Source organism: Fistularia commersonii, chromosome 18 (genome assembly GCF_037954325.1).
Source record: "Fistularia commersonii isolate RoL2024-O1a breed Wild chromosome 18, RoL_Fcom_v1.0, whole genome shotgun sequence".
NCBI lineage: Eukaryota > Metazoa > Chordata > Actinopteri > Syngnathiformes > Fistulariidae > Fistularia > Fistularia commersonii.
The window spans coordinates 12874463-12902314 of NC_141301.1; the positions used below are offsets into that span (position 1 = coordinate 12874463).

The window sequence follows — 27852 nt, forward strand, 5'->3', positions numbered from 1 at the left end:
TGTCTTCCTCCCGCCGTGCTCCCGGTAAATGCACACATACCATTCTAAATAGCCGGTGTTCTTTTTTTTTTTTTTTTTTTTTCTCAAGGCCGAAGGGGAAAAAAAAAAACAAGCAAAAAAAAAAAAAAAAAACGCCGGACGGCGCGCAGTCAAGGCCGCGTGTGAGCGCGCCGTATGGACATCACGCAGGATCTCAGACGCCACTTTGCTGCGTGGAAGCGAAAGATACCGAGAGGAACCCAAAGATTTCCTCCCTAATAAAATATATATTAAAGTTTTGGGGTTTTGATCTCACGACGCGACATGGGCCTCGGAATAACTTCTGTTTTTTCCCGCGGAGCTACGCCTTGAATGAAATATGAACGCGCGTTTAGGACCATTTTCGAGGATTTGGGACGGTACGATTCCGTACGGCGGCGGGAACGGTCAGTCTAAGCGGTGCTGCAGAGCCGCCGGGTTCCGGATAACAAGCACAGCGACAGACGCGGGGGACGTCGACGCGAGGAAAAAAGGCAGCTTGATTGACTGATCCGTCTCCGGGGGGCGTTTTTTTTTTTTTTTTGTTTCTTCGTCCACAACCGTATGTTTGATTGACACCTGTTGAGTCAGTGTTGGTGTAAAATAAAAAGTGCGACTCATTAAAGCAGCCTGTTCCTTTTAAACCGGCGGATTTCAAATGCAGCAACATCCCCTAAAGAGTAACGCTGCAGCTTTTACATTTGTCGTCCAGTGGAGATCTAATCGTCGTGGAAACGACATCTGATATGACGTCTGTTCTGCAGAAGCAACATTTAGATCAAATGGGATGTAAATATAAGACTTTAAACAGAGGGAGTGACTTTTAATGCCTATTATGCTGAGGATGCAGCATAATACCCACCTCCACACACTCACACACACACATAGGCACACTCAAGTGCACATTAGAAACCTATTTTAGTCAAATGTGCTAAAATGAGAAAAAAGAAAAACAGCTCTTGTGATGGTCGGTCGCTTTTGTGTTTAAAACACTTCTATAAGTTTTGTTATTCTTTAACGACACACTTTCAAAGTGCATCGTAAGGCCTGGGAACGATGCGAGTTAACGTGTCATGCCCAAACTGTTGTCTATTTTATCCCCGTTGATCTCAGCCCATTCACATCCTGCTTATTTTTAATGTATTCATTTAATTTTAGTCATTGCTATTGTCACTGTGTTTATGTTGTCATTTTGGTTGTCTATTTTTACCTTTACTGCCTTTTTTTTCCATTTGTTTTCCATTCTTATCCTTGACGTCTTTTGCTATTTTCTAATTGTCTCTCTATTTATATTAATATTAATATTTATTAACACTAATGTTGTTACGCTGCTGTGTCAAAAGAATTTCCCCCCTGGGGATCAATAAAGTTTATCTTATCTTCAATCGCCAACGACAACGGATGGGCTCTCTGCTAAAAACCAGGTCCAATTAGTCGCACCAACAGGCAAACCAGCCGGGATCTCAGTGAAAACCGAGCGATGAAGAACGCGATGCGGGATCGAAACGCGGACTTAGGAGAGAGATAAGGAGAGTCGGGGATTCGCGACCGTGACGACCACTCACGTGCCACCATGTGACCAAACGTCGAACCGAGTCGAGCGAGAGAAGGCGGTCCTCGCTCGGGTCGAGACCGAACACGGCGATCTCAGCCTGGTCTCGGTCTGTTTGTTTGGGTTATAAATGTAATCCAAACTCATTCTGGCACAAGCGCCCGCTCAGCCGGAGCTAAGCAGCCCCAATAACTGTAGCATCTGTTAAAGATGGGAAGCCAAAAAGTTGTCAACATACGACTTCCTCAGAATACAGAACTTTCTTCATGCAGTCGCAGGTCTCCTCCCTCTCAATGAGTGAACGCTCTCGCATGGTTTGGAGTGACGCAGTTCGGTCGGCTCGGAATTTTTTTTCTCTGCGAAAAAAACAAACCAAACCGAGGGGAAAATGCTAATTTTACACTCGCGTTAAGTGATTCCGACCATAAGGGCTGTTGAACGTCCAAGGAAGGTCGAATGAAGGCCAATTGGCCTCAGCTGTGGATACTAGATGAAGTGGAGACACCATTCAAGGGGCTTCTTCAGGCCTGACAATGAATGAGACTCTCCTGCAGGTTCTCACATTTCCACAGGTCCTTGGAGGCGAAGAAGTTTTCACAACCGAACGCGGTTATTCTGCAAATAATCGCAACCTGAGCGTTGTTTGTTTTTATCTTAGGAAACCAGACATTTGCACATTGGTTATCCATTCATTCAACTCTCATCCCAGAGGCTTCTTCGGTCGGTTCAGTTCATTCATTCATTGCCTGTCTCAGAAAATTAAAATATTGTGATAAAGCTCTTTATCTTCTGTAATGCAATTACAAAAACAAAAAATGTCATACATTCTGGATTCATTATAAATCAACTGAAATATTGCAAGCCTTTTATTGTTTTAATATTGCTGATTATGGCTTACATCTTAAGAAAACTCAAGAATCATATCTCAAAATATTAGAATACCATAAAAAAGTCATTTTTATTTTTTAATTGCATTACAGAAGATAAAGAAGTATCACAAAATTTTAATTTTCTGAGACAGTCCTGTAGAGACATACATCCATTCACACATCTAGGTTGTCCAGTTTACCTCCTGCATGGTTTTGGATCATCGGTTATTCCAAGCATTTCTTTTTTTTTTTTTTTCGTTTTTCTCTGTATCAAGTTACATATATACCACATATAATGAGATGTCATGACATGAAATAATAACAGAAATATCGGGGGTGAGAAAAAAAAAAGGGGTGGGTGAAATGAAAAAAATGAAAAAAATTAAATTGAATAAAAAAAAAAAAACAATCCACTCCACATTGGTAATTTGGTGCCAGTTCAAAACTCTGAGTCTAACCTTATTGTATTTGTAAAGACATGGCAGATGCCCATCGCTCAGTAAAGATAGGCTTCCGAAGTGTTCATGAATATGGAATTTGCTCCATCCGGTAAATGTCACATACTTTTTATATCCATATATTATATGTAGGTGGATCCGGTTTTAACCAGCTAATAGTTATGGCTTTTAATGCTGCTGTTAGCGGTATTTTTTCATCCTTCCTGTCTATACCCATCGGAGTTGCTCCTAATAATGCAGTTTCAATAAACGCGCGTTTCAATAATGTCCCGTTTCAAGACCGTTTTGAGGGCGTCAAAAACCTTCCAAAATAAACTTAGTTCGGGGCAAAGCAAAAATACATGTGTGTGTTTGGCAATATCTTTAGTACAATTCCTCCTGCAAGAACTACAAAGTGCCAGCCCCCGTCTTAGCTATTTTTTTTTTTTTTGGTGTTCTGAAAAACCCAATTTCAAGGGTTTTTGCGAATTCTGTTCATGCCAAACATCTTCTAGCGAGTCAAGCTTGTTTGTGCTTTTGTACTTTTAGATACACGCAGGAAAATAAAAGTGAATTCGAAACTGTAAGCACCCAAAGACCTCTGTGAATTTCTATAACGCCGTCGTGAATCCGTGCTGTGCCCCAAGCGTACTTTGTTTTCTAATCACAAATATTCCTTTGTTTTACGAATAAATCCATCAGCCGAGTGAAGCATCTCTCGCCTCCGTGCTTCCTCCGTTTCTCCCCAACGGCCTCAAATAAGTCGATGTATCGACGCATCTGCGCCGAGCCCCGGCGACTTATACCTTCAAAATCCATGATGTCTTCGCAGGAATACTGTGCGAGAACTCGCCGCCCCGGAGTCGCACTCTTACGTACGATCAACACGACATTTTCTTTCTTTTTTTTTTTTTTTTTTTTTTTTTACTCCGGTTTCCTCAAATTAGACGAGCACAGACATAATGACACACACAGAGGCACACAAACACAAGCCCCTAATTGTACTGTAGCTGCATCATTTCCCCTCAGTAATAGTAGCAATTAGACAAGCTGTATAATTACACTGTCCTTGCTATATAGTTAATTTCTGTAATTACAAATTGCACCAACTCCCCCCCCCCTTGAGTATCATCTATCTCTTTCTCGGGCTCGAACACACACACACACACACACACACACACACACATGCACATGCATTGAACGCATCACAGGAAATAGTCCAAAGGAAAGTCTTTCTTTGTGCGAGCGGATGCAGACGTAAATGCACAGGCATCGTGCATACGCTCGTGAGCTCGCACACCAAACACAAGCAATTACGCTCGCTAATAGGCTTGGAGTAATTGCCCTGATGGGGGCGGAGTTTTTCGCGGGCATCTTTGCGGGCAGCGGTGAGTGGGCGGACAGTGCAGCTGAGGCTTCCGGACGCGCGTGCGTGAAAACAACGAAAATCGGTGCACTTTGCAACATCACGCCGGCGTCGAAGCCGTTATTTGTGATACTTTTTTTGGGGGGTGTTTTTTTTCCCCCTTGTAGCTCACCTTTGCTGCAGTTGCTGTCCCCCTCGAGCAGAGGGCTCCACGGAGGGTCCCCCTGGCTGGCGAAGGTGCGCATGTGCAGGTAGCTGATGGTCAGCCGGATGACGGAGGCTTTGTCCAGCTGGCTGGTGATGGCCCCGGGCAGGGGCAGCATCTTGGCCAGCTCGAAGAACTCGAAGTTCTCCTTGCCCCGTCTCGATCGCGCCGCATTCCGCGACTTCTCTTTACGCAGGTTCTGCAGGCTGATGGGGAGGATGGGGAGAAGGCGGCGTGGACCGATACGGGGGGGTTCGAGGCGGACGGATCGAGACGCGACGGGACAAATGGGTGAAATGGCGGGCGGTGACGGGGGGGGGGGGGGGGGGGGGAGAGGAGCACAAATCAGCGTCGAGATCAACGTAGCTGGTAAACCTATCGCACGGTAACCGTTTACTGACCACCTGTCGATTGATCCGTGTCAATGACCCAAGCGTCAATCCAAAAACTCATTTCATAAATACGTAAAACCGACGGCGCCCGTGCAGTTCGACTGAAACAATCTCCATCCTGACCTATCTCTTGCAGATTGTCTGGTAATTACAGACAAACTCCCTTATTCTATCTGGCAGAGCAGAGTCCTAATAATGCCATTTGCTCCAAAATCCATATGTGAACACACACAATCTCTCTGCCTATCTGTCACTTTCCCCCCCCCCACACACCCACCCACCCACCCGCCCGCCCTTCCCTCCTTCCCTCCCGCTCCGCTTCCCTCTCATCTGGTCCCGGGTCCGTGAGCCGACGCTGTGATTGAGGGATCAATAGGAGAGGGAGGGGCGGAGTGACAGAGGGGGGCCGGGGCTCAGGTAGCCTGTCTCTCTGATTGGGTATTGACTCTCCTCAATGGGGCCTGAGCAGTGGAATTATGTTGTCACAGCCACTTCACAATTTGTGTCGGTGCTGTGCAGGGATAAAAGTGTGTGTGCATGCATGTGTGTGTGTGTGTGTGTGTGTGTGTTACATTCTCACAACTGAAACAGAAAGAAGAACCAGGGTCCTCCTCTGGCTGCGTTGCTGATTCTCATCCCGGGAAGGACGACTTGGTGTGTATGTGTGTGTGTGTGTGCGCAAATATCCCTATGCACGCCTATGAAACAGAAGACAGAACAACGTGCGCATTATGCGTGCACACGTGTTTATATTTGAATAAACTACCAATACTGTTATTTCTCCCTGCAATTTTCTAATAGGGGAAAACTGTTTTCTTTCAGTGTGTGTGCATGTGCACGTTTCTGTGTGTGTGTGTGTGTGTGTACCGATGCTGCCAGCCTCTGTAACATCTCATTATTATACTGCCTCGACCCCAGCCACCGAGAACAATCAATACACACACATTGATTCTGCTTAGTTTTTATATCCTCCTGTAAATGACTGCCCATTAATAATTCCAGCCAAATTTACTTAATCTCCTGCTAAAGGGCGGGGATTGGGCTCTGACAGGATTGGCAGGTGAACAACAATACGGCTTGTGTGTAGCACAAAGGAGAACACGCTTATGTCTTCTGGCTGCCTTTTTCATTGATAGGAAATTCTTTTTCCAGGCTGTCGGCGTGCACAAGGTTGTTAATGCATGGATTTCACCTTGCTCACATTAATTCACAGGCATGCACACAGGCTTATACAGTATCAGGCTGGTGTGTGTGTGTGTGTGTGTGTGTGTGTGTGTGTGTGTGTGTGTGTGTGTGTGTGTGTGTCATGCCTCACCAGGGCAGGGTGGGAGGCTTGGCCAGCAGTCCTTGTAGGAAATCCCACTCCACGCTCACACACTTCCCCTCGCTGACAAACGGCATGGTCGCCATCCTTCTCCCAATCATGTGCCAACGCCGCGTCTAACGGAGGCTCTGATTGGCTGAGGATATCACACACTCAGACCAAGGGATCCTAAAAGGGAGGCACGGAATATGACAAGAAAAGAAACAGGAAAAGAGTCGCTTGAATGACAATTGTTACATTTTCCTTTCAGTCTATTACGGCTTTATTGGAGAACGTCAAATAGCAAACGCCCGGCGAAACGCGGCATCTGAAGCAGTTATGGAGAAGATTACAAATGCAATCTCACACACGTGTACGGCGGCTCCGGCGGGGGTGAGCCGGGGGGAAAAAAAAAAAAAAAAATGAAAGGAAAAAGAAAAGGAAGAAACGGAAACAAAAGGCAATTAAGTGCCGTAAGTGCTTCTGCGCACGTTCCCCTCCGCGACGGACATGAGACGAATCTCCGAGTCCGTCTTTGAAGGCGCGACGAACCCAATCAGAGAAACGTTTCCCCGCAGCCCCTGCGAGAATATTCAGACGCCACGTTTACGGGGGGGGGGTTTAAAAGCAAAACACCTCCGTCAGGCCAAACGCATTGAGATCGCCGCGAGAAGTTTCCAGTGGTCTTCTCCGCCCGCCGTCCCCTTCCCCGCCTCCCCGCCATCCCCCGAGTGCTGTGTTGACATTTAAAGGGCTAGTGTGGCCCCGAGCACGGCGGTGTCATGCCCTTGGGCCTGAGATGCCCCTTCCCTCCTCCTCCTCCCTCCCTCCCTTCTATCTCTCTGGGTCAGCACAATCACGCCAGAGGAGCTTTTTTTTTTTCGCCGGGACGGGGGGAAAATGGAGTGCGCCCGGAGTTGGAGAGTGACCACGCTGACCTTGGCTAAGAGGGGTCGGCGGCCCGGCGAGTTTTGACAGATATCATCGTCACTGAGATTCTCGGATTCCCAAGAGGCAGGCAAATCTCCCGAAGACGCTTTTAATTGGGGAAAAACTTCGATCAGAGGGAGTATATACGTATTAGAGAGGGTCCCGTCGATGAGCCTCTTCTACTTGACCTGGGTGTCACCGCGAGACAACGACAGACGGGTCACTCGAGATACGTTCCCGTCTAAGTGTCTACGTGCCTGTACGTAGTTCCTCTTTTGCTCAGTGTGAACGTACAGCGTTGCATGAACATCTGTTTGCTTTAGCAATAGCATTTCCTGATAGCATATCTCGCCCCAGCGTACGCCTTTGCAGTTCGTCCCTGTTTCATTCCCGTCCCTGTCTTGCACTAAGTTTCTTGCACTCATTCATATTCATATCACCCTTCGTACCATCCGTATCGTGCATTTAACTGTAAATAACCTATCTGCCTATTTATTGTTATTTCTATAAAAACCTGTATATGCTCTAAGCCGGTCGCTCTCATCGTAAAATACAACTGACGATTAAAAATCTTGATTCTTGATCTCCCAAAAACCGTCACTTCGTGGGAGGACAAACATAAAATTCTCCATTATATATATTTTTTTGTTTAAAAAACAAAATTGTCATCGCAGATTTGTTTTATGAACTCTTTTCTGATTGGCGAGACAAGAGATTGGATCATGTGCACACCTGGAGATGGAGAGTGTGATTTGAATTGCTAAGATGATCCCAAAACATACACAGTGAGGTGTTGGTGGAACCCGGTGGGTTAATCCCTCACATCACACACACTCCGAAAATGGGTGCATTAATAAACAGAGTAAGTCACTCAAAGCTTTGCTCCGCAAAAGTCACGACGGAGCTGTGATGCTTGCAGACACGAAGAGGCTCCGAGTTAACTTTTGACCCAAAGTTGGTCAAATTTACCTCAATTGTGGTAAAATAATGCATTTCCCGATCCCCACAATAAAATAAAAAAAAAAACTGCTAAATTTATAATTTGAAAATTGAATAAAACCCACTCGGTTTTGGGAACCCACCCATTTTTGCAGGAAGTTGCGGACCGGGCGGAGCAAAGGGCGCCTCGCCCCTGTCCGACAACTTCACCTTCGCCGTCCTTTCGATCTCAACCCGATAAATCGTGTATACAGTAGGACGGGGGGAACAAAACGGGAAAGCGTTTACTGCCTCACACACACACACACACACACACACACACACCCTTTTCCACCGTGTATCTTTATGTTTATCTCTTAATTGACCCTATCTGCGCTTATCTAATCCGGCCTTCCATCTTTGTGTTTCCAACAATCTCGCCATCGCTCTCCGTGTCTCCCTCTATCTGAGCGGACACATCGGCGTAATAGACAAGGGCCGCCACAGTAATTATTCAATCAGCCTCATAACCTTGTCACAGGTTGGGCAGGTCCATTAACGCGCTCGCCCGGGCGGACCCCCGCCACTTTGACTGCTAATGCTCTCTTAGCTAGCGGCGAAACAGGGCGAATGTCAGGGGTGTCGCCATCTCGGCGGCGGCGGCGGCGAGCCGGCGGCTTGATTCCGACTCATTCCGCGCACGAGGGAGAAGGTGTGACATCGGAGAGCACTAGGAGTAAAAATATATTGCAGCGACAGCTGTATCAACCTGTATCAAGTGTGACCGCAGGTGTTCACAATGTGTTGCTGCAGTGCTACATATTCATAAGTGTGTTGTAGGTGTGTGTGCATCCGTGTGCGTGTGTGTGTGTGTGTGTTTGAGACCCCTACCCTATAGAGCCGTGCTCTCTTGGCAAGATCTCAACAGCAACAGAGTAGAGGGCACTGCGGAGAGCATTCACAGCCGCTGTTTGTCGTGCATTTCTCTGGCTGCTCACTTGGCTCCCGCTCTGTTTATTTTCTGCAGGGACGTTTAATTAGGGCCTCCAGCTGTCAGAGGTTCGTTAGCGGGCCCCTCCCTCCCCGAGCCGACCCTCCCCGTAGGGAGTCAGAGGCGAGGCAAATGAACACATTTAAGTCAAACAGCACGCAGACAGACAATGGCCTCGCCGCCTCGCCACCAGCTCCCCTAGGTAGAGACATGGTTGTTTTATGCCTCATCTCCCCAACCCCTGGGGCCCCGTACAGAGCCTGGCCAAGACTGAGAATGTGGTGCGCCGGCTCAACGCCGCGCTACACACAGGTAATTTCAAAGGAAGTGCACCTCGGAGGACTTTTTGAAATCGCGGTTAGCGCTTCTGCCTCGCTGCGAGAAGGTCCCCGGTTTGATTCTGATAGGCGGCGTCTCTGTGTCTGCGTGGGTTTCCTTCTGGTTCTACGGTTTCCCGCCGCGCTCCAAAAACAACATGCAGGAGGTTCACTGGAGACCCCAAATTGATGAGTGAGTGAATGAGAGGATGAATGGTTGTATGTCTCTATGTAACGTGCAAATGCAATTGTAGTATTGCTCCATATCATGTGTGAATGAGTGAGTGGATTTTGCATCTCTCCATATGATGATTGATGAATGAGAGGGTGAATGGTTGTATGTCTCAATATAACATGTGAATGAGTGGGTGATTGGTTGTATCACTCCATATTAAGTAAATGTGCGGGTGAATGACTTGGTGAATTGATGTTGGTCTCTATAGGAGTGGTGAATGAGAGGGTGAATGGTTGTATCGCTCCATATTAAATTAATGAGAGGGTGAATGGTCGCTTGTGTCTGTTCCAGCCTCTCGCCCAATGACAGCTGGGACGGCTGGACTCCAGCCCTTTGAGTGAGGGAGAAGTGTTATAGAGAATGAACGAATGAATGAATGAATACTGAATGAATGAATGAATACTTTCATCTCTCCATATGACGATAAATGAATAAGTGGATGACTGGGTGAATTGTTGTTCTCTATTTGATGGTTGAATGAGAGGGTGAATGGTAGTATTTCTCTATATGATGTGTGAATGAATGAGAGGGTGAATGGTTGTACATTTCTCCATGAAAATGACTGAATGAGTGACTGAGAGGGTGAATGGTCAGCCTGCGATGGTCACTGGCGTCCGGTCTCGCCTCTTGTCCAACCACAGCTGGGATAGACTCCAGCTCCTTGAGTGCAGGTCTATATGTCTTGTGAATGACTGGGTGAATTGTTGTTTGTCTCTACATGACGTGTGAATGAGTGAGTGAGTGAATATTTGTATCTCTATATATGAAAATGAATGAGTGAATAAATGAGAGGGTGAATGGTCAGCCTGTGACGGACGCTTGCATCTGGTCCAGCCTCTTGCCCAATGACAGCTGGGATAGAATCTGACACCCTGAGGGCAGAATAAGTGGTATAGAGAATGAATGAATGAATGAATGAATGAATGAATAAATACTCGTATCTCTCCATATGATGATGGGTGAGTGAATAAGAGAGTGAATCATTGTATGTATATATGGCATGTGAATGACTGGGTTAATTGTTGATCTCTATTATGATGGTTGAATGAGAGGGTGAATGGTAATATTTCTCTATATGATGTGTGAATGAGTGAGTGAATGAGAGGGTGAATTTTCATATATCTATATGGTACGTGAATAACAGGGTGAATTGTAGTTGGTCTCTATATGAGATGTGAATGAGCGAGTGAGTGAATGAATGAGAGGGTGAATGCTTGTATTACTCCATATGAAAATGAATGAGAGGGTGAATGGTTGATGATCTTTATATGGTGATGAATGAGTGAGTGAATGAGAGGGTGAAAGGTCATCCTGCGATGGTCGCTCACATCCGGTCCCACCTCCGGCCCAGTGACAGCTGGGATAGACTCCAGCCCCTTGAGTGCAGGAAAAGTGGTACAGAGAATGAATGAATGAATGAATGAATGAATGAATAAATGAACGTTTCCCCGCAAATCTCACCTCTAACCCATCACACACAGGCAGCCGTGAAACCAGTCAGAACAAGTTGCGAAAGGCGTGCGACGCGCTTTCGGGTTAAATATCTTATTTCCTTTATAAAACTATCAAAGCGACGGCCTTCCCCCTTCAGGTGAAAGAACAATGACAGAACACTTGAAACCAGCGTAACACTTGTCATTTCTCAAACTGAAGCATCAGGTTTCCACGAGGCGTCTGCTGAAAATATTTGCATCCTCGCAAATCTAGCGTCGAGATTCAAACGACCCACGAACGAACGGGAATAAAAACCCGCCTGGAAGAAGGGAGACTCAAGAGAAAGCAGACGTTCGGAAATAAAATGAACAAAAAAAGCGATCTTACGAGGCCACGTTCTCGAGCTTACTTGTTTACCGGACAACGGCGCTCCTGGCTCCGTCCCACCCCGCCACTCCTCTTTAATCATCCCGATCGGGGTAAAAACCGGAGAACACACACAGCAGCGTCGAGATATTCCTTCGAATAATATTTAACCAAACAGTGAACGTTCAATATCGCCGAAGATGTAGAAATGGTTGGAAATTACATGAACGGAATATTTGATGAAGCCGCTCTTCTATCTCTCCTTTCATGTTGTTGAGTAGTTGTAAATGAGTGTCTGGAGCGTCCGCCGAGCTGAAGTTTGGTATTCTGGTTGGAGGGCTAAAAACTACTTATCATGCATTACGGCCCTGGTTGGACCTCAGGATTTGGAAGTCAAAAGACTTTTTAATGTACAATTTTTCAGCCGCTGATCAATCGACAGCTGCTGGACATAACTACCACCCCCCGCGCTCCCGCAACCCAACCCCCCTCGCCCTTAATATTCCATATTTGCACTTGCTTCGCATTCTGCTTCCATATCAGCGCGCCGGCTGCGGTTGACCTTGACGACTTTGGATCATTCCCAATCCAAGGTTCTCTCCAACTCTCAAGGGCCCTGACACCCCCCCCCCCCCCTTTTTTTTTTTTCCTCCCCCGCCCTTCCTCTCCGGCATCCACCCGCCGTCCTCGCACCCCTCCCCTCCCGTCCACGCTCCTCCCCGGCCCCTGCCTGGGTCATTAATTATCTAATGGAATCAATACAGCGTTAGATTGGACCGGGGTGACCCCGCCCGCCCCCAGGTATCACCGCGGCGGCGGGGAGGAAGAAGAGGTGTGAAGGAATGACGGCGGCCGGCCCGCCTGAGTGAGTGAGTGAGTGAGCGGTCTGTGCAGTCGTAGCGCGGACCGTCCCTAAACTGGGAAAATCCAGAATAAAGAGATCAGTGATAAATAAATGATTAGAGAAGGGAGGGGAGCTGAGGAGCAAAAGGGGGGGGTATAACATAAGTAGAGGCGGAGGGAGACAGAGGCAAATCAGAGAGGGGGAGCTGAATGATGGAAGGATGAAGACGTGGATGAAAAAAAAAAGGGGGGGGGGGGAGAGAAAGGGATTTGGTAATGTTCACCCTCGGTAATCAATATCTTTCTCCTGTTTTATAGCGAGCAGCTCTGGAGAGCCCAGCTTTGAAGTCCACTCCTCGCGGGCTCCGAGGCTGCGCCGCCTCCGAGCCCCGTCCGTCAGAAGTACCCTCCGCTTGCCAGTGCACGCCCCCCCCCCCCCCCCCCCTCAACCCCCAGCCCCCCCCCAAAAAAAGCCCCGCTTAAAGATCCCACACATTCGTGCATATTCACGTATATCCGTGTGTGTTAAGCATCCCCCCCCCCCCCTCCGTCTCCCTTCTAAACGCACAAAGGTTTCCCTTTCTCCCTCAAGAGGGTTTAGAAAAATCAACAAGATGTCGGACCTCATCGCTCGCGATCGACTCCGACGGCGCAGAAGAGGCTCGGAGTCAGATAAGAAGCGCGGAGATTCTTCGCATCGCGCTCCCGACTGGCAAACACTTCCAAAAAGGAATAAACAAACCCGCGTGCACTGTGGAATAAAACGATTCTCCCCGTGCAATCGCACCTGGCGGAAAGACAAAAAAATGAGCCGAAAGCAAAGTTAACTTCCCGGATCGAATCCAAAAAAAAAGCGGGCGAGACGCATTCGATCGTGCGGTTTCGGTGTTTGCAACCGCTGACCGTATTCATTCCGGGTACTTTCCCCGAACTCGGGCGGAGTTTCCGATGCGCGGACGGCGACGGGAGCAAGAGACGGTTCTACTATTTCCCCTTCCGAGCCGGCCGGGGGACGGTAAATCCAGTAGGCGGCGGCCGACCTCCGACCGACGACGGGGTCGTTCTCATCCGCGCTCACACACGCGCATTAAGCTGCGAGACACGACGGCGAGCCGCTCCGGCATTCCGCGCACAGACGAGCCCGTATGCTAATATAAACACATCAATTAGCCGGTGCAAATGTCAGAGTTCGGGGTGTCACGCCGCTGATCGGAATCGCGAGTTGTGCAGGTATTTTGAAGCGCAGGGAGGTGCAGGCGGTGGCGGAGACTCCGTGGCCTCGCGACACGTACCGTTTGATTACCGCCGCCGATAGCTTTTTGTCATTCCGGTCACCTTTGGCACCGAAAACAGAAGAATCCGAGCATTAAAAGCTACAATTGCATCACCTGGCTTTAGAAACAGTGGATATCCGGGGGAGATGCCTATATATTGCATGCACGCAAAAAGTGTGTGTGTGTGTGTGAGACTGTCTTCGCAGCACGGTGGATCCCTTCAGGCCAGTTCGTGAATGACAGCGAGGGTTATGTAAGGAGCCACAACGGGCCCGAAGTGGACAGTCCAACCGGAGATCAGGTCAGCAGAGTGTGACACTAAACACATCTCTCTGACACCGCGCTGACACCCTCTGTCACAAACTCACACACTGTCTGTCAACGCTCTTCACACATACGCACACAGACACACACATCGGCGCGAAAACCCGGAGCGAGAAGTGTGCGAGCGGCTGTCCATCAATGCACACCAGACGCTGACCACCTCAGTGTGTGTGTGTATGTGTGCGTCTAAGAGTGTGTGTGTGCAAGAGCAACGGAGAGAGACAAAAATATCAAGAGGGGAATAAAAGAGGAGGACACCTGCTTCCTGAGAACTTCAGTGAGTCATGAAAAGCGACCGCTTTCATCCGACGCCTTCGCTGAACAACGCGGGAAACCTGTTGCGCTTTAATTCTGATTATTCTTCACGCCGAAAGGATTTTCGGATAAAAAAAAACAGCGGCGCAGGTAAAAGCGCTAAAATGCGAAACCTCCGCGGAGAAGGGCGAATGAAAGTCGAGCCGCGAGTCCACGTTCTCGCACGGAACACACACTTTGATTCTGTATCTCGTATCGTGCGCGCCCGTCGGTATGAGGAGGAAGTCTGTCTGGGTCCAGAGAAAAAGGCCCCGGAGGCAGGTCGCGACCGAGGGCGCTCTGCACATGTGCGGACCGAAGCGGACGGAGGCTTAACGTGGACGACACGGGTCTGTTTCTGCTCAGCGTGGCAGGAACCGCCTCTAAGCCCTCAAAGTTGAAAAATATGGAGAAGATATAGACGTTTTCTCTTTTCGCGGTGAATCTGGGAGAGGTTGGAGTTTCCAATCTGAGTCTCGCCCTAAGTGTGTGTGTGTGTGTGTGCAAACGATGCCGTCGGCTTGGCGTGCAAAAACTACACCGAAACCTTTGCCAACAACCCGCAGACGGAGGGACGAAGACGGGCGTGGGATCGGACGGGGAATAAACAAATATGTTCAGACCTACGACGCACTCGGACACGCGCCCAATCATTTTCCTACGCAAAAGAGTCAAATTAAGAAAGAGGAAAGAAAGCCACGGACGCAGCGGGTTCCCTTCCACGGCCTGATGTTATTTACTTTACGGATGTTTGTCACCGTGCGTTTGGCGTTCTGCCAATTCGGACCACCTGCTGCAAACACCCCCGAAGGCAGCGAGTGTTACAGGAGCCAGTAAACTGTGACCAATTCTGCCTCTGCAGGTGGAGACGGACAGGCGCTCGCTCAGAGCTCCCGTATCTATAACACACACGGGCAAACACACACACACACACACACACACACACACACACACACACACACGGGCACACGCGCGCGCACACACACACGACAAATTATCTGAAAGTGCCGGGCCTCTATTATTGAGGTCATTCAGCCCGACGTAAATATACATAATTATTTTTGCTTATCTCAAAAGCAAAGATTGCGCAGTTGGGGAGGTGGGAGAAAAAAATTAAATAAAATTTTTAATTAAAAATGTAATGGATGGAATTTTCCCAGAATGGGGTAAAAAGCGTCGGTGAATTACACTTTCCAGTAAAGATGGGATCTTTTAATCGCATAAAACAATTAAATCAGTGGAAGGCGTTTGCAAAATCCTACTTTTGAGGAAATAAACTTCTAATCCATCGCCGTGTGATATTTAAAAGATGTGCGTTATCAGACCTCAAAATAAAGGAGATGCATTGTGACTTGAATTTCAATTTCAAGATATAACCAACACGGCCATTCACAATGGAAATATATGCAGAGTGTGTATATAAATGTAAATAAATATAAATATTTGCCTTTTTCTGTCCGTTGCTATGACAATTCATGGCAATAAAAGCAATAGTTTTTAGAGTTCCGCGCACGACGAAGCAAGAAGTTTGAATGAATATAAATGATTTATCAAACAGAGAGTTCCCATTCAGTTAGAGTTAAAATAAATTTGTAAAAAAAAAAAAAAAAAAAAAAAAATCACATTTTTTTTCTTGAACAGACGCACCAATCACTCCTGCATTTCCTCCCCCAATAAAGTTTGAAAACGTGCTAACTTTTTTTTCTTAAAAACACGTGCATTCACGTGGGTGTAGCGAAGCAGCAGACCGGAGTACATGCATGCATGCGTGCATGTGTGTGTGTGTGCGATGCAAGCATGCGTGTGTGTGTGTGTGTGTGTGTGTGTGTGTGTGTGCAGCCGAGTTGTGCTATGAATGATCCACTCACCTGACAGGCATTTCCAGCGTCGATCTGCTGCCGTTGATCTAAATCACTTTGTCCCTCTCTCCTCCTCCACCTCCACCTCCTCCTCCTCTTCTTCTTCCTCCCCTTCTTCTCCTCTCCGGTGCCTCCGCTCTGCCCTGTCGTTGCCCCCCCACCTCCACCACCACCTCCTCCTCCACCACCACCACCACCACCACCACCACCAGCTCCACCACCACCGCCGCCGCCACCTCGATCTTAAACACAGCAAACAAACACTGTGTGTGTGAGCCAAGGGGGCTGGGACAGGGGCAGCATCAATCCCCTCACTTTCACAAAAGCCGTAACCACGCAGCCCGGACACGCACTGGACTCCCGTTGCAAGTGTGTGTGTGTGTGTGTGGACTGGAGAGGGTGAGAAAGAGAGTGTGTGTGTGTGTGTGTGAGTGTGTGAGTGTGTGAGTGTGTTTGCTGGAGCTGGAGCTCTCCTTGGCTCTTAGACTCACTTCACTAACACTCTGCTCCGCTGCCTCCAGGAGATGGACTCGGATTAGGACACAGCCAGTGTGAGAATCTCTCTCTCTCTCTCTCTTTCTCTCTCTCTCTCTCTCTCTCTTTCTCTCTCCCTCCCTCTCTCAACTCGGCATGCTCCCTCCCACCCTTCCTCTCTCCGGCTCGCTCATTCACTCTCCTCGCCGAGCTTCTTTCTTTTCATTTCCTCTTGGGAAAGCCGTGCACACCAGTTGTCTCTGCCTTCAGCTGCTCCCTCCCTCCATCTCTCTCTCTCTCTCTCTCTCTCTCTCTCAGTCACTAGTAAATATAAAAGGCATGCTTGTACAGCCCCTCGCTTCAGTCTCTTTCTGGATCTCCCTCCCTAACTCGGTGTGTCTCATGCTTTCGTTTACCCCCACCTCCCCCGAGCACCTCCCTTCCACTCCACTCCCTCCTCCACTTTCTTTCTCACTGTCAAAGCAGCCTTTCAAATGCTGATTAGCAGCCGGAGTAAGGGAGCGAGAGAGCGAGGTAGAGAAAGAGAGCGATAGATAGATAGAGAGAAACAACTTCAGGACTGGAACAAGTGGGAGATTCCACGACATAGAAACATATTGTGAGCCGTCACCCCCCCGTCCTGTGAGAGCCGACCCGCACGTTTTTCTTGGTTCCCCCCCCCACCCCGGCGAGTTGGAACCGGCCGGTGGAAGGACGGCCGGGCCCCGAACGAGCCGGACGGGAAGTCCGTCCGTCCCACGTTCGGCCCGATAGAGCCGGGTCTTTGTTGACTCGCCGCGCCGAATCATCGCGCATTCGTTCATTCGTTCATTCTCTTTACCGCTTATCCCGCTCTCGGGGTCGCTGGCGGTCACTGGCAGGGAAGCGGGGGTTCAACCCTCCGCCGGTCGCCGGTCCATCACGGTTCCGCCTACGGAGACAAACAACCGTTTACTCACTCGTTCGGGCGAAAAGCACAGGATGCACCTTGAATCGTCCCGCGATGGGGAAAATTTCAATTTCCCTCTGCTGACAGTCCAGTAGAGGCAGTTACTTTATAAATGTCACAACAGTAGCATATAAAGTATTGGAGAAATATAGAAAAAAAAAAAAACTAAAAAAAGAGGAGAGGTGTACATATATAGAAAGACAAACTGTTCACTTTCATTCAGACGTCCTATATAACAGAAAAGCACTGGATGCACCTTTAATCGTCCCGCAATGGGGAAATTTCAATTTCCCTCCGTGCAGTGCAGGCAGTTCGGTTATGAGTGATATTAATTACACCAGTAGTGTGCAAAGTATTGGAGAAATATAGTAAATGAAAAATGAAAATACTAAAAAAAAGAGAGGTGCACTTGTCCCATAATGGGGAAATTTCAATGTCCCTCAATAGGCAGTTTAGTAGAGGTTGTGAATGTTTTAAGTTGAAACAGTAGCATATAAAGGACTGGAGAAAAATAGAAAAAAAAAATGAACACACAAAAAAAAGAGAGGTGTGTATATATATATATATAGAAAGATGAGAACCTTCATTTCCATTAGACGCCTTATACAACAGAAAAGCACAGGATACACCTTTAATCGAAATTTCAATTTCCCCATAGTGGGTGAATGAGGGTGAATGGACGCACATTCTCAATGGGGAAATTGAAATTTCAACACAAGCAGAGCGTCCAGGTTCCTCACAGAAGAAGGCCCTCCTGTCGGAATCCAACCAGGGACCTTTTCGCCCGCCGCGCCGCCCGCAGGAAGTGTGTGCACGATTGATTTCTTTGCAGGTCGGATCTCAGACCTCCACCTCGCTCTCAACCCGTGAAAACTCGATTCAAATCCCCGACTCCTCGCCGCGCATAGGAGTTCGCCAACTGACCGTGGCGATATGCTAGACGGGGACCCTCCCTGTCTGAGTCTGTGCGGATGTAAATCGCCGCCACCCAATCAACTTGAAGGTGGAAACTGGAAACAGCCGTTCGACAATCAATCAATCAATCGGCCGAGCAGGGCGCCATCGATCATTCCGCATTGTCGTCCGTTGATTCCCCGGAGTTTTGGGGCGTTAACCGGGATGCTCTATATTTCGAAGACGATGGCGGGGGAGGGGGAGGGGGAGGGCACACACACACACACACACACACACACACACACACACACACACGCACGCACGCGCGCGCACATGCAGGCGCCTCCTGCCAGTCAAACGATGGCCACGCCCTGAAGCGCACACACACACGCACACACACACACACACACACTGCTTCCTTGTCCCTGTGAGCAGGACGTGCAGACACCATCAGCCAGAGGACAGCGCTGACTTCATTAGACAAATAACAGCAGAGTCCTTCTCCCTCTCCCCGTTTCTCTCCCTGCAAGGCACCTGTTACCATATTCCTAATGAAGAAGTCCCCTCCATTTTTGTTTTTTTCTTCTCTTTACTCCCAGCAGTAAATTGATTTAGCAAACGTTCCTGGCTCTGAGCTGTGGACTTGTACCTGGCACGCAAATCGGCGCGCTAATACAGAAACTAGTCGCTGCCAAATGAGCCCTTTTCCAACAGACTTTTATGCAATTAAAGATGTGTTCGTTGCGCGGCCACGCAAAAGGGGCCCGTTTTGGTTGTTGAGGTGGTGCGACCGGAAAGCCCTGAGCAGAAGGTTCTGAGTTCCTTCGCTCAATGGACGCTTTTGGACAGAAAAAGCTCCAAAAACGCGCTTCTAAAAACTCCCCGGCTTGAATTCCAGTCCAGGAAATAGCCTCTTCCGGGGGAACGTTTTTTTTTTTTTTTGTTTGTTTCGCATTCCCACAGGCAGTAAGGGACCGCCGTGGATGGAGAGCAGGTTCTGCACGGCGAGTACAATATCAGACGGGTTGAAGTGTTTTTATCTTCTAGTTCAGGGTTGTCGGACTCATTTTGGTCCGGGGGCTTCATTCGGCCTAATTTGATGTCGAGGGGGGCCGGACCAGTAAAATCATTGCGTAATTACCTAGACGTAACACTAAGTTCAACACTAAGCTCACTTGAACTGTTTTTTTAAAACAGGGGCGCTCACATTTTTTTAGCATGCGAGCAACTTATAAAATGACCAGGTCAAAATGATCTTTCCACAACAAAAATGCAAAACATTCTTTATATGTACAATGTATGTTGATGTACCTCGCAAAACCGCAGGAGCCAATATTGCACAACAAAAAAATAAATACAGTATGTTTTGGCATTACAACTGGGATTTTAGTTCTTTCACCGTTCTCTTTCTCGGCTCGCTTTTCGGCGGGACGTCCGTGTCTTGTTTTTCCAGTCCAAAAATGCGACCCCGCATTATCCTTTGGCATTGCGATGTTTGGCCGGCATGTGAGGCGAACGCACTTTGAAAATGTCATCGTGAAAAAAAGATCCTCCTCAAATTCCGGTATGGAAGTAATACGTTTTTGTCTTCTTACTTGGTCCGGCTTCCCCACTCCTTTTATACCCTTTCTTAAGTTTAAGAGAAAAAAACCTAGGGCTAAAAATTGGAGGTAACTTGCTGACTAGCTGGTTAGCTTTGCTGCACTTTGACTGGCGGCCCTGTAGATCAATCAAGTGACGGGATCGACGATCGGCCGACGTCTATTTTCTTGAACTTCTACCAGTAGCACCTTTGCGATCGACTGATAGATCGCGATCGACGTATTGAGTCAATCTGCTCAAACATGGCGAACAACCTGAGATTCTTTCAGAAAAGTAAATGCAATTCCAACAACACTAAGCCCCGCTTCTTTCTTTTCAGTTCTTCCTGCATTTTATTTTATTTTTCCCCATGGCGAGTCTCATCGCGGCACCGAAACCTGCCGCATCCACATCAAGCGTGCAGGTTTCTCATTGATCTCAACGAACAAATAAGAAGCGGTCCATTTTTGGACACTCGATGTCCGATTTTCTCTTTTTTGACAACGACATCTTGCTGATGAGGGTGTCGGGGCCAACGGAAAAACCAGGTACATTTCTCACAATAAGACAAAATGCTATTTACGGACCAGGAAGCCGCATTGCTGCCATCTGCTGAAAGCTCTGAGTCACATAGTGTTGTGCCGTGTTGCGAACACCGATTAAAATGTAAACAATGTAGGAGCTGCATTTCTATTTGATAAAAGTACTTCATGATTTTTAAATATTTTTTTCAAATTATTGATTTATTCCAAGGGCCAGTTTGGACCTCTTGATGGGCCGGTACCGGCCCGCGGGCCGTACGTTTGACACCTCCTGTTCTGAGTAGCTAGCCCATTTGTTTTGACCAAAATGTCGAGCCCTGGAAGCAGGAAACAGGCCGAAAGATCTCGGACCTCTTCGTCGGTCCGTTTCTCGCTGTTTCTGTCCATTTAGTCACAACAAAACAGCTGATGGTGCTTTTCAGGGCGGGAGTCGCACCAAGCACCTACGCCACCAGTTCCAATAGAAGCGTAACACGACCCCGTCTTGATCCAGGAACTCAACATCTACTCCCTGCTTCCTACGCCGTCTAAAAACGCCAAAACCAGAAGCTTATGAGAACTGGTAAAAGTTCCCACAGCGGGAGAGCAACCGCAAACGTTTCTCCCCGCGCTTATTTATCAGATGAATGCAAAAAAATGGCCGAAAAGTAAGTTCAGAAAAGCATTCGGCGGCTGCGATGAGTCCGCCACCGACGAATCCTCTGATGGGAACGCGCGGTCTTTAACCGACGAGAGTTTTCCAGGTGAGGAGCCAAACTCGGGAGAACATTTCTACCATCCCTCCTCTTGGATCAAACACACTTTGATTTATCTTTGGCCAAGACTCCTCCAGAATTAATGTCATGTTTGGCTCCCTTGGCCATATTTAATATGAATCCTGTTAATAAATAGCTGAATGTTTTAAAGAATTCAGAGGGACGTTCAGCCTGATGTTCCACCGTCGAATTACATTACACCGGAGCGGAAATACTCGAGTATATTTCAAACCCCTTAGTTACATCAGTTACATTCCCATGCAGACGTCTCTCGTGAGCAATGATCAATGTGTATCGACGCGCATGACGGCGAACGCTACATGCGATTGGTGCACACACACAGACATGTGTGTACATGTACACATAATCACACTCAAGTTCTTTCTCTCTCTCTCTCTCTCCATCCTCCCCTCTTCCACCTCTTCTCTGTTCGTTCCCCTTGCCCTCAAACACTACTCAGAATATTGATACATCACCCCCCTTTCTCTCTCTCTCTCTCTCTCTCTCTCTCAGCCTCTCCCACCATCACTCACTTTCTCTACTGAATACTGATAGGCTGTCTACTCCGTGGTCTGAGTTTCAAACCTCTCCCTCCCTCGCGCCGCCTCTGTCTCTGCGCCGTTACACACACACACACACACACACACACACACGCACACAAAAGAAAACAACAGCAACATAGGGGAGGAAGTAGTTGAAATTAATGTACAGAGCTGGACATAAATTCACTTAAGTACCATTTCAGATTATGTCAAGCTAAAAAAAGGGGCTTAACATTGTGAGAATGCGAGGAGGAGGAGGTGGCGGTGGTGGTGGTGGCGGGGGGAGAGGGCCGCTTTGGTTGGCTGCCTCGCCGGCGGAAACTGGCAGCTCGCTGCTCCGTAGTGAACGGGCGGCCGGCAACAAAAGGGGAAAAAGACGTGTGAAAAGTTCAGGCAAATGAAGACGCATTCAGTGTTTTTTGTCAGGACTCCCACCCTCCCACCTCATTGTTGGACAAGTCAGCTATGGCACGGCGGAGGGGGAGACGGAGAGAGTGAATGAGGACGTCAAAGAGAGCCCCCACCCGCCTCTTCTCCACTTTACACACACATACACACACACACACACACACACACACACTCAACAGCCCGCAACAGCTGAGAGTGGGGAAGAAACAAAACAAAAAAAAAAATCACCGACTGAAAACATCCCGCTTTTCTCTCGTGGATGGGAAGGTGGAAGGCCCTTTCAGGGTATTTGTGTGTTTAAGTGTGTGTAAGTGTTAGTGTGTGTCTCTAGTGGAGCGAGTGTGTGCTTAGTCTCTTTGGAGGAGGCTTTCTGTCTGCATTAGAAGTGCACTGTGTCTGAGACGCCAGGGGAGAGAGAGAGAGAGAGAAAGAGAAAGAGTGTGTGATTTTGTCCTCCAAGTCTTCCCCTGTCGTCCTTGAAGCCGACTTGCGGGGGAATGTGTGTGTGTGTGTGTGTGTGTGTGTGTGTGTGTGTGTGTGGACCGCCGGGTTTCACACCGGGAGCCGAGCCGAATCGTAGCCGCCACCTTCACGAATCGGGCTTCTCGTGAAAGAAAAAAGAACAACACACACACACAAATAATCAAGTAATTGACGGGGTGAATAAAAGTGTGCACAAGTGTGTGTGTGTGTGTGTGTGTGCGGTGGGGTGAGTGAGACAGTCACACCCATGTCTGACCTTGTTTCTCCGCCCGTCTGACAGCGCCACAGGTTCGCCGCTGTGACGGGAGAAAAAAAAAACAACACAACAAAAACAAAACAGGAAGTTAAGGGGAAAATAAATACCCTCACCTTCTAGTTTTGTAATTTGAATTATTCCTGACATTCTTACTATTACATTTTCAACTGAGAAATTCCAAAGCGTAGTACGGCCACAACTCCATACATCTGAAAGGGCACTGAATATTTTATGAATGAAGTGAGATGACTGGAAGTGCTCGTACTTGAGTTTCTGTCCAATTCATGAAATTCATTCATTCACTTTCTCCCCGGCCTGTCCTGAGCTCGGGGTCGTAAGAAGGCCGGAGCCGGTCGCCCCGTTTTTACGCCCATTCTTCTGGACAATTTAGGGGCTCCTATGAACCTCCTGCGTGTTTGCGAAACATGGAGGTGAAAAAAAAATGATAACCGCTAAAATCCGACGGCGTCTAAATTCGTCAGTAGGTTCCCAAATTTTTTTTTTTTTTTTTTTTTTTTGCAAATGTTTCTTTTTGGAAGGCGTTCAACGGCTTTCCCAAAAAGGACCAGGACGAGATGGAAAAATCCATGCAAGAGCCTCCACGTCGAAAATGGAGACGTTACCCGGGAGATGGCTCGGCCAATCGCAACCCGGGCTTGGTTGCACTTTTTCGTCAGAAGTCTACAGAAAGAACCCGAACGCTTCGAACTCTGACAGTTATATTGACACAAGGAGCAGGATCTCCGACTCAGAGTTTGTTTTTTTTTTTTTTTTTTTTTTATTCCCTTTGTTGAATTTTTGTCTCGCATAACTGGACGGGTGATAACTCCACTTCCAGCTTGGACGGGATTTATCTCTCCGCCCGAGTACTCTGGGTTTTTTTGCATGAAGTACCGCGGCCGGCCTATTTGGACAGAGTTGTATTTGGACACTGCCAGCCGGGCGGGAAATAGTACAACGATAATAAAGAGGTAATATTAAACCGGAGACTCTACATAATGATAAAAACGACAATATGACGGAATAATAATACTTTAAGTACATATGACTGATAGCACTCGCCCAGTTTGAATTAAAAACGGGTCTTTTACTTCGAGAGGACTATTTTCACAGGACGTGTCGATTGAGTGGAAATGAAAAGCGAGCGCGTTTAGCAAGGCAGCGCCGGCGGGTTACAAAGCAGAGGCGCGATACGTGGATTTGAATCAGCGGACGCTTTCCGAATCCCCGGCCGGACGGCCCGAGCCGACCCGGGCCGCCGCTCACGAGAAACTGCGTCGGACGAACGAAGTGGACGGACAAAAAGTTCTTCTACGACTGGGTTTATGAACGACATAGATAAAATGCGTATTTCCCAACAGGAAATTGCAGTGTTTGTAGAGGTAACTCACATAAATCACAAAAACACAGCGTGCGCCTCAAGGTTCCCCGCGCCTCTCCGGATCAGCCGTGGACTCGATCCCGCTCCCGAGCAGCGATCCAAACCCCGAAGCGCCGCTTCTTCGCCTCGCCGTGAATACAAGGCCATTTTTATGTCGACACCTTTGCGAAGCGAGACGTGCCGATCCCAGTTCTCGGACAGATTTTTGAAGAAGAAGAAGGAACACATTGTGTTTTATCAATGATTCTGCAGAATGAATAAACTAGCTACAAGTTAGCGATTCCACTAGCTGATGGCTGGATTATCAAACATGTAATTGTAATAAAATATCTTTTTCTTTTACCTTCAGAGGAAAAACTTCATCCAACTTCATATCCTCTTTCACTCCATCCATAAATCTTCTCTTTGGTCTTCCTCTAGGCCTCCTGCCTGGATGAGATAAGATAAGACAAGATAAGATAAGATAAGATAAGATAAGATAAGATAAGATAAGATAAGATAAGATAAACTTTATTGATCCCACTCAGGGAAATTCTTTTGTCACAGCGGCATAACAGTTATAGTATCAATGAATATGAATATAAATATAAATAGAGAATTAGAAGACAATTAAAAGATAGCTAAAAGACATCCACAACAACAACATCAAGGATAAGAATAGACAACAGGAAAAAACAAACAGCAAGGGTGAAAATACAGAACCAACACAATAACAACAAGGGTAAGAACATAAAAAGAGAGACAATAGCAATGACAAAAATAAACAAAAATAAGCAGGATGTGAATGGGCTGAGACCAACAAGGATAGAAATAGACAAAGGAGTTAGGACATGACATATGTGAATGGGTAAACAAAATATATTACAATATATTTGGGTGGGATTTCCGTTTCTCAGTGCGGCTGTGACTCAGCTGGAAATGTTAGAAAGTTGGCGGTTCAACTCCCGGCGCATGGTGGTAATCGAGTGTGTGGGTGTGTGTGTGTGTGTGTGTGAATGCTTTCTAGTGTGAAGCATTACTTTAAAAGCTGATAATTACAGATTTATGGAATTATCTGATATAGGAATGTATTAATGTCGCTTTTTTAAAAGCCTTTTTCAGTCACTGCAACCTGAACAACTCCTGATGGCCTGCAAAGTGTTTACCTGAATAATAATTTCATACAATCATTCATTCATTATCTATACTTTTTTCCATGCAGAGATTCAGGTTTGTCGTCTGGAGTTGAAGGTCATTATCTTTCAAAATCTATCAAGTACGGTGACATCTAGGACAGTTTCAGACAAACATTCGATAACGTCACGTTTTTTTGTCAGAAAGCAAAGTTTGCAGGTTTTCCTCATCCATCCATTCATTCGTTCATTCATTTATTAGCTTTACGGCTTGAGGGGTGAGAAATGGGATTCATCGATCACAAAGAGGCATCCAACCGCTCACTCTCTCATTACAACTTTTACATTTACATTAATTCCCATTCTTACATCAGACCACTATATAAAGACATAATAATCATCTTTTAAAGTACTTATACAATGCTTTCAGAGTGCTTTCCTCCAGATAGCGGCGGTGGCAGAGTTGCCGTGCTGACTGACCGTCACTTTCCCGAGCTCTGCAAGTGGATCACTTAATAACTATAATATCAATTTAACCGGATTCTCAAATATGACTTCTTTTCATCGCTGGAGGAAGAAGACAAAAAAAAATAAAACCTGATGTATGACGCTCTCCAAATTCAAAAGCGATTTCTCCGACGTCTTTACAAATTGGAAATAAAGTACAAGAGTGACTCGCTGTCGGCGTTGTGTTTAAGATCGCACAAATTTAGCACGGAGGAACACGCCGTTCCTTCTTTTTAAATCCCCCCCCCCCTTCCTCCGGCGGCTTCCGGCGCAAGATAAATATGAAAATGTTCTTAAAAGATGCCACGGTGTAGATAATATTCCAAATCTATCAGACAATTCTTCGAGGGCATGTGGCCATTAAGGAGCCACTCCGCCTTTTGTTGAGCGTCGCTCCTCCATATTTCATTGAGATGCATATCTGCCTTTCACACTGTCTGCCTGCTCGGCGATTCTCCATTCAACAATGACCCGCTGCTCCCTGCCATACAATCCCTCACCTTTCCGGGCTTAAAAGTAATTACCACTTTAATTTGCTGTCCGCTTTTGTGCATGCCTGAGTGTATCTGTAACGGGCTGGAGTGCTGGCTGCGCGCATTTTCCACTCTGTGTGTGTGTGTGTGTGTGTGTGAGAGAGTTCACGCGGGCGATAGACAATAGGCCCAACACAGAAAGAAAATGAACAATCGTGTCAGTTCAGTTCATCTCTTAAGTCATTTACCAACAAAATGTTCGCTTTTGTGAGGGTTTTTCCACCGCGAGTGTTTCCGACTCTTTCGCGTTATCACACGCCGGCTCTTTGGACTTTGAAGAGTTCAAAATCCGATTTTTTTTTGTTTTTTTTTGTTTTTGCGACCTCGCGTCTGGGAAAACACGATAAACACCAGCCGGGGACGACGAGAGAAGCGGAGAGAAAGGCTCTGAATAAGTTGCGATAATCAAATGGCAAATATTAGCCAATTTGAATGCATATAACGTGTTGCACGAACGCGAGCGCTCGGCTTAAGCGCATTGTGATCTTCTGAGCCTTTTTTTTTTTTTTTTTACACGTTTACGAACAAAACAAAGTGAAAGCTGCGAAAGCGTGTAATACAATTTTCACTTAAATATTTGACATTAGTTTACAAACTGCTGCACAAATGTGCATATAAATGTGAATATTTGCATAGTAAAAGAAAAAAAAAATGGGAATATGTGTGTTTTCCTGTATTGTGTGTCTACGTTGTGCACGCGTGTGTGTGTGTGTCTTTGCGGTTATCCTCCCATTGGCCCAATTACTCCAGAACCAAACCCCGTCTGCGTCTCCGCTTCCCTTTCAAATTCCCTCACCTCTTTCACCTCGCAGTCCCAGCGGTGGACCCTCAACCTTCCCCCCACCCCGGCGCCGCCAGATTGGCCATCACAATGCACGCGACCCCTCGCAGGACCTCCACCACCTCCACTGTACCTCCTGCTCCACCCCCTCCCTGTTTCAGGAGGGCCCACAAAATCATCACCGCCGTTCCCCACTTTGTCCCTCGTCTTGTCTTCCTCCTCCTTCATTTACCCCTCTTTTTTTTACCCCCCTCTCCCCTCCACAATCCTCCGTTCTCCCCCGCTTTTGCCCCCCCCCCCCCCCGCCCTCCCCGGTCCCAGGTGAGCTGACGACACAAGGAGAGCAGAAACACCCGGCGAATATTAATGGTTTGATCTGAATATTAATAAAGCATGCATCTTAATGAAAAAAAAAAAAAACAAAAAAAACAAAAAAAAAAAAAAAAAACAAAGAGCCACAGTCAAACACTCTGCTGCCGGGATACACACAAACACAAAGGCCTATGCAAACCTGCCTACACACACACACACACACACACATACACACGCTCACGCGCGCGCACACTGAGCAGATCTATCTGTCCTGCACGGTATAGATTAGTTAAAACGGGGCCTTATCCTCCAACCTTCTGTTAAAATGCCGAGCGTCACGTTTAAGACAAATGTGTTGTCTTTTTTTTTTTCCTCCTCCTCCTCCTCCTCCTCCTCTCAGTAAATGAAGACACTT

The 27852-nt window shown here is 47.3% G+C and overlaps 1 protein-coding gene across 2 annotated transcripts in view; it reads right to left on the reverse strand.

Moving 5' to 3' along the window:
• Nucleotides 1-16116, reverse strand: part of npas1 (neuronal PAS domain protein 1) — a 38738-nt gene extending 22622 nt beyond the window's left edge. Inside the window, exons 1-3 of one of the 2 annotated variants that reach the window (XM_086164678.1) lie at nt 15937-16116; nt 6155-6331; nt 4415-4653 (exon numbers count right to left, since the gene is read on the reverse strand). In XM_086164678.1, coding sequence (XP_086020804.1) covers nt 4415-4653; nt 6155-6264 — 349 coding nt within the window. In that variant the 5' untranslated portion in view covers nt 6265-6331; nt 15937-16116. Of the gene's footprint in view, nt 1-4414; nt 4654-6154; nt 6332-15936 lie in introns of those variants that run through there. The other variant, XM_086164679.1, reaches the window with a different exon arrangement.
• Nucleotides 16117-27852: the final 11736 nt, after the last annotated feature.